Here is a 12,662-nt window from a genome sequence, read left to right on the forward strand (position 1 = left end):
AAATGCAGCATGTTAACCAATTGAGAGTCACGGAATCCGAGCCGAACGTCAGAAAGTCGGACCCCGGCTGGAGAGCTGGCCTGCATGAATAAGTTGTTCACTCACGTTGGCCTGACTGTGTCACCGACAACTAACAATCTTACTCTCCAAATCCCACACTTCGCCTTCTCGGGGTCTTCTTGCCTGTTGTACAGCTAGATAAATCCGCCTTTTTACCACGGTTCAGATCCCAGCATTTTGCGCGCAAAGGCCAGTTGACTCTGCTCCGCTAGCGGAGACGATCCTTGAGCCGCCATGTCGACGACGACGGGGTTTGTCGCACCCACAGTAAAATTGTCATATTTGGGATCGCGCTGACTAGGTCAACTTTCGATATAGAGCTTTCATTGCCGGAGGTGTTGCAGCATGTGGAGCAGTCACAGTAACTCACAGCTTTGAGACTGTCAAGATTCGGTATGTTTGCACCCATGCGCTTCTGTCCTCACTTGTCAGCCGGCGCTCCACGATATACACAGCTAATTCGATGGATATCCTAGCTTACAATTGCAAGGCGAGTTACAATCCAAGACGGATGCGGTCAAAAAATACCGAGGTGTTTTCCACGGTGTCAAGGTTATCTTGCAGAATGAGGGGCCTCGCGGTCTCTTCCGGGGTATTGGCTCTGCCGTAAGCATCGCTCACGACGAACAACAGGATATCGCTCGGACTAATGCGCTTCTCAGTACATTTATCAAGTCCTGTTGAACGGGTGTCGTCTCGGATTCTACGAGCCTCTGCGCGGGGGCATCACAAATGCGATCTACAAAGACAGCCAGGTGCAGTCCCTGGGAATCAACGTCTTCGCGGGTGCCACGTCAGGCATCATCGGCGCCGCAGCTGGTTCGCCATTCTTCCTTGTCAAGACCCGTCTACAATCCTTCTCGCCGTTCCTTCCTGTCGGTACGCAGCACAACTATCGCAACTCGTTCGATGGTCTGAGCAAGATCTATAAGACCGAGGGAGTGAAGGGGTTGTATCGTGGTGTGGGCGCAGCCATGGTGCGCACTGGGTTCGGTAGTTCGGTTCAGCTGCCGACTTACTTCTTCGCCAAGCGTCGCTTGACAAAGCACCTTGGTATGGAAGACGGGCCAGCTCTGCACCTGGCCAGCAGCACGGCTTCCGGCTTCGTGGTTTGCTGTGTCATGCACCCTCCTGGTAAGTTTGTCCCATATTGTATTCGCAGCAGCGTGATCAGACTGACCCTTTTTGCAGACACGATCATGTCGAGAATGTACAACCAGACCGGTAACCTGTACAAGGGCGCACTCGATTGCTTGTTCCAGACCATCCGCACTGAGGGCATCCTAGCGATTTACAAGGGATATTTCGCCCATCTTGCCCGTATCCTGCCACACACCGTAAGTGCAGAGCAGAGGACTTCGAAGTCCGGCAACCAATTACTAATTAATTTTCTAGATCTTGACACTCAGCTTGGCCGAACAGACCAACAAATACATGCGTAGACTGGAGGACCGGTTCCTCTCCGACTCACTCAAGGCCCGACTCTGATGAATTGACCTTCGTCCAGCGACTTCAACTTACCCTTCTTACTTTGCAAGAACATTTATAGAGGCATTTCGGTATATTCAATCGGGGGTTACATGGTTGAGTAATGGCATCTGCTTGCTCGTCTTGTTGTGCACATAGGCGTTTCAGCTTGATTAGTCGTGTGATGTTAGATCTTATAGACCTCTAAACAAGATAAACTTAGTTGGTTCAGAAGGGACGCTCAATCGATACCATTTGAGATAGTTCTGTGCGGACAAGGGGGCAGAGGCGCGACGCCACTACAAGCTCCAGGTGAAAGCTAGACGAATTGTACCCTTGGTTGGACCCAAGTGGGCCCTTATGTAGCCCGATGTTTAGTTTGCCCCAGTATAGACCAGGATTGTCCGAGATGACATCGTCGTAGTTCGCATGTTGTTCCTGTCGGATCGATAGTCCGAAACGCGACGCGTCGCGCAGACGCAAATTACATCGCACGGCATACTGTGTAACTAGATCTGGGTAGATTGCGAAACTGTTTCCTATCCGAGCCAGCACCAGTTGATTAACCCATCGAGAGCACTATGGTCACTCAACACCCTTGAGCAGGTGAGGGTGTGACCCTACGCATCAACAGTCAAAACACGGCGGACGCGTCGCGAACATGCAGGACGTCATCACCGACCGGACGGAAACAGCACGCTGCCCAAAACCCACTATTTGCGGCCCCAGAAGTCGCCATAAAATCTAGATTGGAGCCAGGCTACCACATTGGGGTGGGCAGCGGTGCCGAAGGGGCCCAGAGAAATCCCGTAATTCCGTGGTGGAGCAGGAGGAGTTGTGAATGAGACCGGCGCGTCGCGTTCTGTCGGTGAGCACGGACATGAAACTCGAGAAAACTTCGCCTCGGATTTAAGCCAGTGGGGATCGGCAGCTGAGCTCAGCTTGATTGCTCAGGATGCCGTAAACGCTGCCTAAGCAACTGCAGTTATCTGTAAGGTACACCGTACAGCAGACCGGTGAGGGGTCTAGGCATGGGATTGAGGTGTTCATGGAGACCAATTTGCAACACCATGGAATGTCTGATAGACAGTGATAGAGGCAGGGAAGTTTACAGCAGCACGCATTCAGGAGCGAGGAGCGCGATCGAGTAAGTTTGATCAGATAAGATAGAGACCAGCATTAAAACCCGAGATGGACTAGTGCGACGAAACACGAACACGCTAGGGCATGGAGTACAAGCGGCAGAGACGCCGCAAGTTGTGAACAGCGCAGCTCGTACCTTTCCAGGAATGTGGAGAGAGCTGTAGAACTTGTTGCAGGCTTGCAGCTGCTGGGACAGTGGAGTTCTAGAGCATCGGATGGACGACTGGCCGGTGGTCTGACTGGAGCCAGGCGAATGGCTCATCATCATGAATGGGTCAGCCGTAGAGCGAAAATGGAATGAAAGACGTGTAGACGCGACGGCATCAACAAATTGGGTCCGGATCAATCATGTTCCAGCCAGCCTCCGGGGCCCAAGTCGCGCCAAGTCACGTGCGACGTGACTTAGCCCGTCGCGCTAAGGATCACGCTCCTCGTCCCATGCAAGTATTTCTGTCTGCGTGTCCCTCCTCTTCGCAGCTCATTTTCTTTCTCTCCAGTCCATCCCGATCAATTGTCTGGTGTGTTGCTGTGTTGCTGTGAATCACTGTCTTCAATTACTTTTCTACCATCTCCTTACAGCTTCACAATGTCCGCACAACTCACTCCCTCCAAGCAGGTAGGTGATATCACGTCTTGCCTCCCACCCCACCGACAACGCGTCGACGCGAGCAACTCAACTAATGTACCTTGGTGACTAGGCTGCGTCCTCGCTTGAAAACCTCAAGATGAGCGACTCTCCCGTCAAGAAGCTCAACTTCAACGCCGCTGGCAAGGAGAACGCTCCCGCCACCACCGACGTCGTCGCCGAGAAGACCCTTGCCGAGAAGCCCGCCGAAGCTCCCAAGGTTGCTCCTGGTATCAAGGAGTTCGAGGCCAACGAGCCTCTTCTCCAGGAGAACCCTCACCGTTTCGTTCTTTTCCCCATCAAGTACCACGAGGTTAGTCGACACGTCCCCTACGCGTCACGCGTAAAGTGGAATTTTTCCGCTCTGTCCTCGGGCGCCCCACCCGCGTCGAGACTAGTGCACTAACGTGTATTTTCGCGTCCGACAGATCTGGCAGATGTACAAGAAGGCCGAAGCCTCTTTCTGGACCGCCGAGGAAATCGATCTCTCCAAGGATCTCCACGATTGGAGCAACCGCCTCAACGATGACGAGCGCTACTTCATTTCCCACGTCCTTGCTTTCTTCGCCGCTTCCGACGGCATCGTCAACGAGAACCTGGTGGAGCGTTTCAGCGGCGAAGTTCAGATCCCCGAAGCTCGTTGCTTCTACGGTTTCCAGATCATGATGGAGAACATCCACTCCGAGACCTACTCCCTCCTCATCGATACCTACATCAAGGAGCCTAAGCAGCGCAACTACCTCTTCGACGCCATTGATAACAGTATGTGCATCGCGCTGCAATCGTGATTGGACGAGAATGCTAACCTGCTGCAGTTCCTTGCATCCGCAAGAAGGCTGACTGGGCCATCCGGTGGATCCAGGACCGCGAATCCACTTTCGCCCAGCGTCTGGTCGCTTTCGCTGCCGTCGAGGGTATCTTCTTCTCCGGCTCTTTCGCCTCCATCTTCTGGCTCAAGAAGCGTGGCCTGATGCCCGGTCTTACCTTCTCCAACGAGTTGATCTCCCGTGACGAGGGTCTCCACACCGACTTCGCTTGCTTGCTCTTCTCCCACCTCAACAACCGCCCCAGCAAGCAGATGGTTGAGGACATCATCGTCGAGGCCGTCGGCATCGAGCAGGAGTTCCTGTCGGATTCTCTGCCTGTTGCCCTGCTCGGCATGAACGCCAAGCTGATGTGCCAGTACATCGAGTTCGTGGCCGACCGCCTGTTGGTGGCTCTTGGCAACAAGAAGTACTACAACTCCACCAACCCCTTCGACTTCATGGAGTCGATCTCCCTGGCTGGCAAGACCAACTTCTTCGAGAAGCGTGTCGGTGACTACCAGAAGGCCGGTGTCATGGCCAGCACGAAGAAGAAGGAGGAGGAGGAGACCAGCGCCTCGGCCGGCGGTCTCAACTTTGACGAGGACTTTTAGAAGAGTGATGCCACGATATACCCGGTTGTCGGCACCAGCCATGGCTACGAATAATTCTTGTTTGGATTTTGTGTTATGAAGCTTTGAGGTTTACACGCATGGGATTGGCGTTGGATGGGCGGATTTTTTTTTCTTTACACCTTTACCTATGTATCTAGCTAGGAATGTACATTGTTGGATAATATTGAGCATGTTGAATATTGCTATGGTAGTCAAGGGGTTGTAGTTGGTAGTAGGTCGTTCTCGAATAGGGCTACATTAGCACATGTCCTCTGCCCATCTCAATCGGTTCGGTTCACTTTCACCTACAGCAAGTCCAAGGACGAACCTGACCATCAACGCGGGTATCTCAATTCCTTGACACGCTACCACAACAGCAAAGCCTTGGGGCCTATCGAGCTGAAACCACTCACTCTTAAAGTTCCTTTATATGCACATGAAATCCTCCTACTCAGCCCCTTCCCCCGCCCGAATCCCCGAACAATCAGAGATTCACCGCTTCCCCTTCCCACCCTTCTTCTTCCCCTTCCCACTTTTACCCCCAGCGCCAGCGCCAGCGCCCGCCCCGGCCGAAGAAGCAGCCTCATTGCCCCCCTCCACAGCCCCAGCAACCTCAGAAGAAGCAGGAGCAGGCGCATCCCCCATCTCCACATCCGCCGCCCCAATCCCCGAACCTGTAATCCCACCCCCCGACCCCAACCCCAACCCCTCCACATCCGCCCCAGCAGCCAACTTGCCCAACGAGGAGATCAACCGGCCCACCTCGGCGCCCTTGTTGGTGCGGTACTTCAGGCAGATACCGGATTCCGGGTGGAAGGTCTTGAGGGTGAGGGTGGCTATGCGGGGTTTTTCTTGCGCTTGTTGACTCTGGGGTTGTTGCGAGGGGTCGGATTGTGTGGTCTGGGGTTTGGAGGAGGGGGAGGAAGAAGAAGACGAGCGGGTGGCGTGGGCGAAGGTGTATTTTGTTGTTATTTTCTGTCGGGTTGGGGGTTGTTAGTTTGGTGGTGGATGAGGTGGGGTGGGTTGGGGACGGGGGTGGGGATGAGAATGGGGGGAATGGGAGGGGAAAGGGAGGGAGGGGAGGAGAGGGGTGGAATGAGGTTGGTTTGGAGCCTGGTGAGCGATGGAAGGAGGGTACAGAAGGGTTTGGTTTGCGTTGGCTGTGTCGTACCGCATCAGGATATGCTTGCAGGAGCAGAGCGGATTGCTCCAGGTAGGCTTGTGGGGTGGGGAGGTATGGCATCTTGGTTCGTGGAGTGGTGGTGTGTCGGCGATTCGCTTTCTTTTAGATCAAAATAATGGTCTGTCACGGCAAAAGTATAATGGGATGAGCGTGTAGCCGGACTGAGGTGCATGTGTCACTTGGATGTGGTGTGGGATGCGTGCTGAATCGCGGGTTTTGGTGGATTTGGCACTCCGCAGGTGCTGTTGTTGGCCCGGGCGGTGAGAGGTCGGCGCCGATCTGCCGGTTGCCGGCGCTGGAGTAGTTATTTACCAAGATACAAGGCCGCGATCAAGAGAAAATGTTGCATGCGGGGATAATTCATCTGATATCATTCGTCATTCGTCCCTCGTACCTACTGTACAGCGTAGGCTACCTATGTATAGGCTATCCATCTATCGTACATACAAAAACATGAACTAATTACATCGAATCCTGTGCAGCATGTCCCGGCCCTGATCTATCCATCTACACACACCGGGCCTATGTGATCGGCTGGGCGCATCGCACGCAAACCAGCCGCTGTCTCCCATTGCGCCCCTTGGTCGCTCGGAAGTTGGTGCCCGCGCAATTCTCGCACCGGAGCACTTCACCGTCCTCGCCATCGCCGTTGGACGACCCATAGTCGCTACTCAAAGCACTCCCCAGGCTCATGTTGCGTTCTCCCGGAACCGCCAGGTGGTTCGGGCTGGGCAGCCCGCTGCCGCTGCTGGGCTTGCGCTTCTTCCGCATCGCGAGCGCGTCGCGCGCGATCTTGTTGTAGAACGCGTAGCTTTGTTCGCCCTGCAGCCACAGCGGGTTGTCCTTGTCCTCCCTCTTGACGAACGTGGTCGTCGACGCCGGAGGCGTCTGTTGCCCCTCAATGCCACTGGCGAGAACGCGGGAGGTCTCGGCGCTGGACCGACCGCTCTCCATGGACTGTTTGTAGGCGGATTGGGGTGGCGAGGTGGTGAACATCGACCGGGAGTCCGGTCGTGCCGCGTTGAAGGACGCGCGGCCCGGGCTCGCATGCCCCGATGGCCCGCCGCGGATCGACTTGTGCGGGGAGGGACTGCGAGTGCGCGGGGTCCGCATTCCCGACCGACTGTTGCTTGTGCCGTGACGGATGACCGAGTTGCGCCATGAGATGATGCGCTCGGATGGCGTCTTGTGCGTGGAATCCTTCCCGGTGGAGGATGCGATACTGTGGCGGGCCGAGTTGGTGCGCCGGAGAATCTTGCGGGAGATCGTGCTGTGCGCATCCCAGTTGTCGTACCGCCGTTTCTGGTAGGCACAGTCCTGGCGCAGGACCTGGATCTTGCCGGAGTAATCGGCCAAGATCATAATGTTGCCGTCCGGATGGGTCGACCGAGCCAGATACGCCGGCGACTCTTGCGCCAATTTGCTGGCTCCGGAATTAGGATGCGCCCGCCCGTTCTCCCGGTCTGCCTGGCTGATTAGAGTCACCGGCGGCGGGTTACATACGTCAAAGATCGGATCCTCGGCGAGTCCCAGTACCTGTTTCGTTTTCGTGGGGGCCATGATGGCGGCCGTGACCATGGCCGAATGAGTGTCGAACACCTCGACAGCCCGCTTGTCGGAGTCCTTCTCGAACGAATCAACCGGCCATAGGTACGTGCGGCGATCTTCGCTGCCGCAAATGATATGTTTCCCATCATTGCTGAAAGACGCGCGGATTTGGCTGCAGGTATTTTCATTGCCGCGAAACTTGGCCTCTAACGTTCTGTCGCGAAAGTTGTATAGCCGGATCCGGGAGTCGTTGCTGGTGATCAAAAGCTTGACCTCGCCATAGGGGTCGTTGCATGGCAAGGTCATAGTATCAATACCAGTGATTTTGCTGCCCTTGGCGTTGCGACCGCGTGCGGAGCGCACATGAATCTGCCCAACAGCCTTTAATCCATCTGTTTCGTATATATTACACAGCCCGTTGAGGCTTCCGGCGATGGAGTGCCGTCCATCGGGTGTAAAGGCAACAGCCGTGATCATATCGGGGACGGTCGCTACAAACGCCACACTCTTATCGGGGATGCTCCATAGCCGCAGTTTGGTGTCTAGTGATCCTGCGAGGAAAAACCGATCATCTCGTGGGTGAAATTGGATTGACGTGACAAAGTCGCTATGCTTGAAGCAGCATAAACACTCGGGTCGGCTCACATGCCAGAGTCGGACCGTCTTGTCCATCGAAGAAGAGAGCAAGAAGTTGTTCTAAAACCCTGGGTTAGCACCGATCCACACTTGGACAAACCAGTGGAGATTACCTTGCTCCAGCTGAGGTCAAGCACGCTTCCCGTATGGCCTTCGTAGACTTGGACTGGACGAGACTTAAACACTTGCGCGTTCAGCCGGGGAGGACCATCATCGCTGTCTGATGCCGGATCGGCCGGGTCGCGGTCCTCGGGGGATCCAAGAACTTGCCAGACACGCACTTTCCTGTCTTGACCAGCAGCAGCCAGGTATTTGCCATCATTGGAGAACACGAGCGCCCAGATCGCCTTGCCCGTGTTGGCCTCGTTTGGTACTCCGGTGGATGACACGGAGTCATCCTTGACCGAGCCACCCGCAGCACCGGTTGCGCCCTCGAGCTCTTGCGCCACGAACACTCGACTGAATGTCTTTTCCTTCTTGTTGTGTGCTCTTACGCGAATGTATTTTGGAGGCGGCGGGAATCGAGGGAAGAAACCGATCGGCTGCGAAGCGGCGTCGGTATCCATGCGAGTTGTTTCAGGCTCAGAGACATCGTCCTCGTTATCTATGAATTGGTCCTTCTTTTTTCCGGGTATGATACGACTCAGAAACGAGACACCCTTCCTTTATAACGGGAGGATCGGACGGTCAGCAAGCTTGTTCGGTTCAGGTCCGAAGGGGGAAAATGCAATGTGAGCCGCATGGCGATATTGCGGGGTAAAGGGTCTGACTTCGACAACGAAAAAGGGTTCGCACTCACTTCTTCTCCTTGGACGGCTTCGGGTGCATATTGGCGTCTCCTCGATTTGAGCCATGGTCTAAGGAGCCACGATGATCGCCTCCGCCCGCTTCCGCTTCGTATGAGGCCCTGCCCAATAGCTTCAGGGGAATAGACTTGTGGGTGTTGGTGCGCTTGATGATATGCTATCGGGAACGCACGGTGAATCAGCCACCTAGACATCTGGACCACGAAAACAAGCGCGTCAGCCTTACTTGTGATAACGGATCGATGGCGCTCGAGTCGGTTGTCGATTGGAAGACGGATGGGGACGAGGCGGTGTTTTTCACGGAACCGTTGCTTGGGTACTGCAAGGTGTGAGAGTTTCGTTTGCCATCTGGTTGGAGTCCGTTCGAGGCCGAGGCGAAGTCCGAGGGACTAGAAGCTAGATGTAGGGAGGGTGCGCCCGAGTCAGCAGCTGATCGATGATGCCCAGTGGTGATTACTTCATTGTCAATTGTCTCGTGACCGAGTGGACGGACATACCGATCGGAAAGGTTTGCGAGGAGCGGATCAGGCTGGGTTTGGAGGCATTGGGACTGTGATCGCTGCGATTGAGCACCGTGGGGCTATTGCTCGTGTTTGTTGTGCTGGTGGTAGATGTCTCGTGGATTGGAATGGAGGAGGAGGAAGAGGCGGCGGTGCTGGTGATGATCGCGGGGACGGTCAAGGCCCGCGAAACCGCAGGCCCTCTTCGGTCTGGTCGCATTCCCTCCGCCATGATCCGGGTGTCGCCGGGAGCGGCGCATGAGAATTCCAAGGAACAATAGAAGGAATTTGACTTCGGGCTGAGAAGAAAAATAAGGGAGAATGTAGTCTAGGATATCTAGAAGGGAGAAAAAAGTTCTCTCGGAGAGAACCGAGTCAGAAGAACTGAGAACTGGGGAGAAGGGAAGAAGATGGAGTGGAAGTTCGGGGACGGGGACGGGGGACTCAAATGGAGACCCGCGGGATGGCCATGGAATATGGAATAATTACGAGTGCAATCTATTTGGGATTGATAGTGAGGGTGTCCTGTCCTGTCCTGTCCTGTCCTGTCCGGATGAATTGCGCCGGGGTTAACCAGACCAGTAAACCAGTAAACCAGTAGATGACATCAAACAGGGTCTTTTCTGCCCACTGCCCTTACGCTTTTCCGCTAGGGAAAGGCTTGGTGTGGTCGAGACTCCAGGAGCCATGGATAGCCGCTGCAAAAGGTCGAATTGTCTTGCCACTGTTCGGCTGTTCTTGCTCGTAGAGGGTATCTGAACTATCTTTGTAGAGTTATAACATAATAACCCATGAATATCTTCTCCACCACAAGATCGATCGTGTTGCGAAGTGTGGAGAAGAACGGAGTCAGGCAGAGTGATCATGATGGATCAGTTGATGAGTGTCATTTTGTCATTTATCATCAGGCACAATAACCTTGGCAACGGCAACAATCCTCCTCCATCAGAAGGTCCCAGACGAACCTTTCCGCTTTGGGCCTGGTCTGGCGCTGCTTTTCGCTCACGGAGCGTGGGGTGGAACTCCAAAGTGCGTGTCCGTCCCGAGGTTCCCGGGCGATGCCTTCTGGATTGCCGTGGCCGAGTCACAAACCTCGATCAACATCCAAAACACAGTAGCCACACAGTCGGAAATAACAAGCTTTACTTTATTATGATTCTATCTCCGATACTCCTTGATTATTTGCGAGACATTCATCGAACAACTTCTTCACTCCCATCCTGCCTTGCACGTCTGCGAGAATATATTTCTATAGAACGCAGGTGGAATCTAGAATCACACCTCCGGTTCCGTGACACTAATGACTGTCAAAAGATCTAAATCCTCAACCAGATGCTTCACTACTGGAGACATAGTCATCCGTCAGCGGCTTCTTTAATGCCTGCTGGTTTGTGACTCTTCGGAGCTCCTGTAACTCAGCGAACCCCAGCCTCTGCAACCCCGTCACCAGGTGTTTCTCAACGGTGGACGCCTTTGCCTGCTCATCAGGTCTAGGTCGCAGAGTCAGTAACGAGACAACATTGAATGTGCTATTCGAGTCATGGAGTCCTTACTCTTTCAACTGGCGAGACCGCTGGGATACCCATTCGTTCAGCTTCGCAATGTACGCCATGGCCAGCACGAACCCCACCGACGCCCCGGGCACGCGGCTCTCATGAATGCTGAATGCAGCCGCCAAGGGAATCGCTAGCGCGTATATGGTGTTGCCAGGAGTATCCCGCAGATAGGGGGTATAATGGAAGAAGAAGATAAAGACGCGTGCATAGACGAAGCTGTCCAGCGCATAAACTGAGAGCCGATGGAGGTCAGGGCTCTGGAGCAGGTAGGCGAGCACACACACGACGGGGCGCAGAATGGCTCCTGCTTGATAGGGAGGGCGCGTGGTCTGGGGATCGCCGCGACGAAGTGTCTTAACCAGCTGGAGACTGGTGACTGACCAGACTAGGCAGGAAACTACGTCCAGCTCACTGGGTAAAATCCTATCATGGCCAAACTGGACGCGGCGGAGGCGGTATTCGAAAACCTCGAAAAGTCCGGTGCCGAGGTGAAGGGAGAGAACGAGTTTATGCTTGGAGAACTTCACGTGATAGCTGGGGGCGTGATATTGCGAGTGATAGAAGATGATCACCAGATAGAGGAGGGTGTGCTGGAGCAGGTCAATCTGCTCTGGGTGCTGGGGCATCTGGGATAGAATCGATGCTTTACTAGGCATCATGGTCGCGGGAGTACTGGTTGAAACGCTGGGATCGGACGTAATGGGATCATGCACATATGAGCATGCGAGCACAACGCAGCTGAAGAAGGTGGGGTCCTCCTTCTTATCGTTCTTGCACATGCTCTAGTCTGCTAATCGCCTCTATCCTTGAGTAAGGGTAGACTTATGATCGACCGTGTCGTCATGCTGGAGCCAGCTGGAGCCCAAATGTGCTTGCAATCGACCCAGGTGCTTCACCATAGACTTATCCTTGAACTAGACCGTTGCCAGATTGGGACAGAACCATTAGGGAGAGTTTACTCGGTAGAGGGCCCCGAGAGAAGGTGTTTTGCCTCGTAGTGGTTGTTGTCCTGTACCAAGATTGTGCTATCCGAAAACAGGAAAGCTATGCTTTTCTCTGCGTCGGGGTAGTTATCCTGGCTACGCCCATCAAGGATTTAGGTTTATACTTACTTCCAATACACAACGCTTCTTTTGAACGAGACTAGCTCTCACTGGCCGGTCCTTCGTGCCGTGTCCGGCATGTTTCTGGCTTTTATCTCGTCAGCACTCAAGAGAATAGAGTCGATATACCCCGATTTGTGTATCTCCTCCTGTGGATGATTGACCTTGGGTTTACCGTCGGTTCAATGGAGCTTCCTTTTCTTTCTAGGGGAATGGAACCTGGAATTGATCAATCATGTGAAGATGGGAGTGGTGTCTTTGTCTGATGTCTGAACCATTTTCAACATCAGGTATTCTCGCCAACCCACCCCCAAATGGTGAATATTGAAATTGAGCATTCTGCAACCCAATCGGGAGGGATACATTGAAGTCCTTGATATTGCTCGTATTTGTTTAGTATCCAGGATTGCGGTGACAAGGTTGCAGAAATGTCATTTGAATCCCTGCTTTGGTCTATAGATTACAAGATCGTGGATGGATATGATACCGATTGGGTGCGTATTCAGTGAGCCACCAGTAAGTGGAGGTCACTGCGGGCTGGTACGCCCCCAAAAGCAGCGGCATTCTCGCACATGGCCGCCACAGCTGAGTCCTCGGACCCTGCCCAGCCTTGATCAA

At 54.1% G+C, this 12,662-nt stretch overlaps 6 protein-coding genes across 6 annotated transcripts; 3 read left to right on the forward strand and 3 right to left on the reverse strand.

The window, feature by feature from the left end:
• Positions 1–109: 109 nt before the first annotated feature.
• Positions 110–1,725, forward strand: BO86DRAFT_337772 (putative mitochondrial oxaloacetate transporter (Oac)). Its single transcript, XM_025668967.1, has 6 exons — positions 110–311; positions 379–453; positions 537–666; positions 723–1,194; positions 1,252–1,397; positions 1,456–1,725. The coding sequence occupies exons 1-6, from the start codon at positions 295–297 to the stop codon at positions 1,546–1,548; spliced, it is 933 nt and encodes a 310-aa protein (XP_025528250.1). The 5' UTR covers positions 110–294; the 3' UTR covers positions 1,549–1,725.
• Positions 1,726–3,256: 1,531 nt separating this feature from the next.
• Positions 3,257–4,906, forward strand: BO86DRAFT_361195 (ribonucleotide-diphosphate reductase subunit RNR2; the record flags this gene model as incomplete). The annotated part of the gene is made up of 4 exons (XM_025669848.1): positions 3,257–3,286; positions 3,369–3,608; positions 3,724–4,057; positions 4,111–4,906. The coding sequence occupies 4 exons, from the start codon at positions 3,257–3,259 to the stop codon at positions 4,710–4,712; spliced, it is 1,206 nt and encodes a 401-aa protein (XP_025528251.1). The 3' UTR covers positions 4,713–4,906.
• A 298-nt stretch (positions 4,907–5,204) lies between these two features.
• Positions 5,205–6,095, reverse strand: BO86DRAFT_455886 (SRP9/SRP21 family protein; the record flags this gene model as incomplete). Its single annotated transcript, XM_025677137.1, has 2 exons — positions 5,884–6,095; positions 5,205–5,687 (listed from the first exon to the last, which is right to left on the reverse strand). The coding sequence occupies exons 1-2, from the start codon at positions 5,953–5,955 to the stop codon at positions 5,205–5,207; spliced, it is 555 nt and encodes a 184-aa protein (XP_025528252.1). The 5' UTR covers positions 5,956–6,095.
• Positions 6,096–6,249: 154 nt separating this feature from the next.
• BO86DRAFT_388844 (WD40 repeat domain-containing protein) lies at positions 6,250–9,851 on the reverse strand. Its single transcript, XM_025671962.1, has 5 exons — positions 9,383–9,851; positions 9,112–9,281; positions 8,879–9,042; positions 8,193–8,742; positions 6,250–8,139 (listed from the first exon to the last, which is right to left on the reverse strand). The coding sequence occupies exons 1-5, from the start codon at positions 9,615–9,617 to the stop codon at positions 6,418–6,420; spliced, it is 2,841 nt and encodes a 946-aa protein (XP_025528253.1). The 5' UTR covers positions 9,618–9,851; the 3' UTR covers positions 6,250–6,417.
• Positions 9,852–9,933: 82 nt separating this feature from the next.
• BO86DRAFT_82571 (uncharacterized protein) lies at positions 9,934–10,820 on the forward strand. The gene has a single exon (XM_025677711.1). The coding sequence runs from the start codon at positions 10,250–10,252 to the stop codon at positions 10,703–10,705; it is 456 nt and encodes a 151-aa protein (XP_025528254.1). The 5' UTR covers positions 9,934–10,249; the 3' UTR covers positions 10,706–10,820.
• On the reverse strand, positions 10,548–11,824 carry BO86DRAFT_388846 (uncharacterized protein). The gene is made up of 2 exons (XM_025671963.1): positions 11,762–11,824; positions 10,548–11,688 (listed from the first exon to the last, which is right to left on the reverse strand). The coding sequence occupies exon 2, from the start codon at positions 11,565–11,567 to the stop codon at positions 10,935–10,937; it is 633 nt and encodes a 210-aa protein (XP_025528255.1). The 5' UTR covers positions 11,568–11,688; positions 11,762–11,824; the 3' UTR covers positions 10,548–10,934.
• Positions 11,825–12,662: the final 838 nt, after the last annotated feature.

This window comes from Aspergillus japonicus (genome assembly GCF_003184785.1).
Source record: "Aspergillus japonicus CBS 114.51 unplaced genomic scaffold BO86scaffold_20, whole genome shotgun sequence".
NCBI classification, from domain to species: domain Eukaryota; kingdom Fungi; phylum Ascomycota; class Eurotiomycetes; order Eurotiales; family Aspergillaceae; genus Aspergillus; species Aspergillus japonicus.

Coding starts and splice junctions, on each gene's coding strand:
- BO86DRAFT_337772 (XM_025668967.1), top strand. Junction 454..536: donor TTTGAGACTGTCAAGATTCG/GTATGTTTGCAC, acceptor TGGATATCCTAG/CTTACAATTGCAAGGCGAGT. Junction 1,398..1,455: donor CCCGTATCCTGCCACACACC/GTAAGTGCAGAG, acceptor TTAATTTTCTAG/ATCTTGACACTCAGCTTGGC.
- BO86DRAFT_388844 (XM_025671962.1), bottom strand. CDS start 9,617: ATGGCGGAGGGAATGCGACCAGACCGAAGAGGGCCTGCGGTTTCGCGG. Junction 9,282..9,382: donor CTCGCAAACCTTTCCGATCG/GTATGTCCGTCC, acceptor CCCTACATCTAG/CTTCTAGTCCCTCGGACTTC. Junction 8,743..8,878: donor AAGCCGTCCAAGGAGAAGAA/GTGAGTGCGAAC, acceptor CCCGTTATAAAG/GAAGGGTGTCTCGTTTCTGA.
- BO86DRAFT_82571 (XM_025677711.1), top strand. CDS start 10,250: ATGATGGATCAGTTGATGAGTGTCATTTTGTCATTTATCATCAGGCAC.
- BO86DRAFT_388846 (XM_025671963.1), bottom strand. CDS start 11,567: ATGCCCCAGCACCCAGAGCAGATTGACCTGCTCCAGCACACCCTCCTC.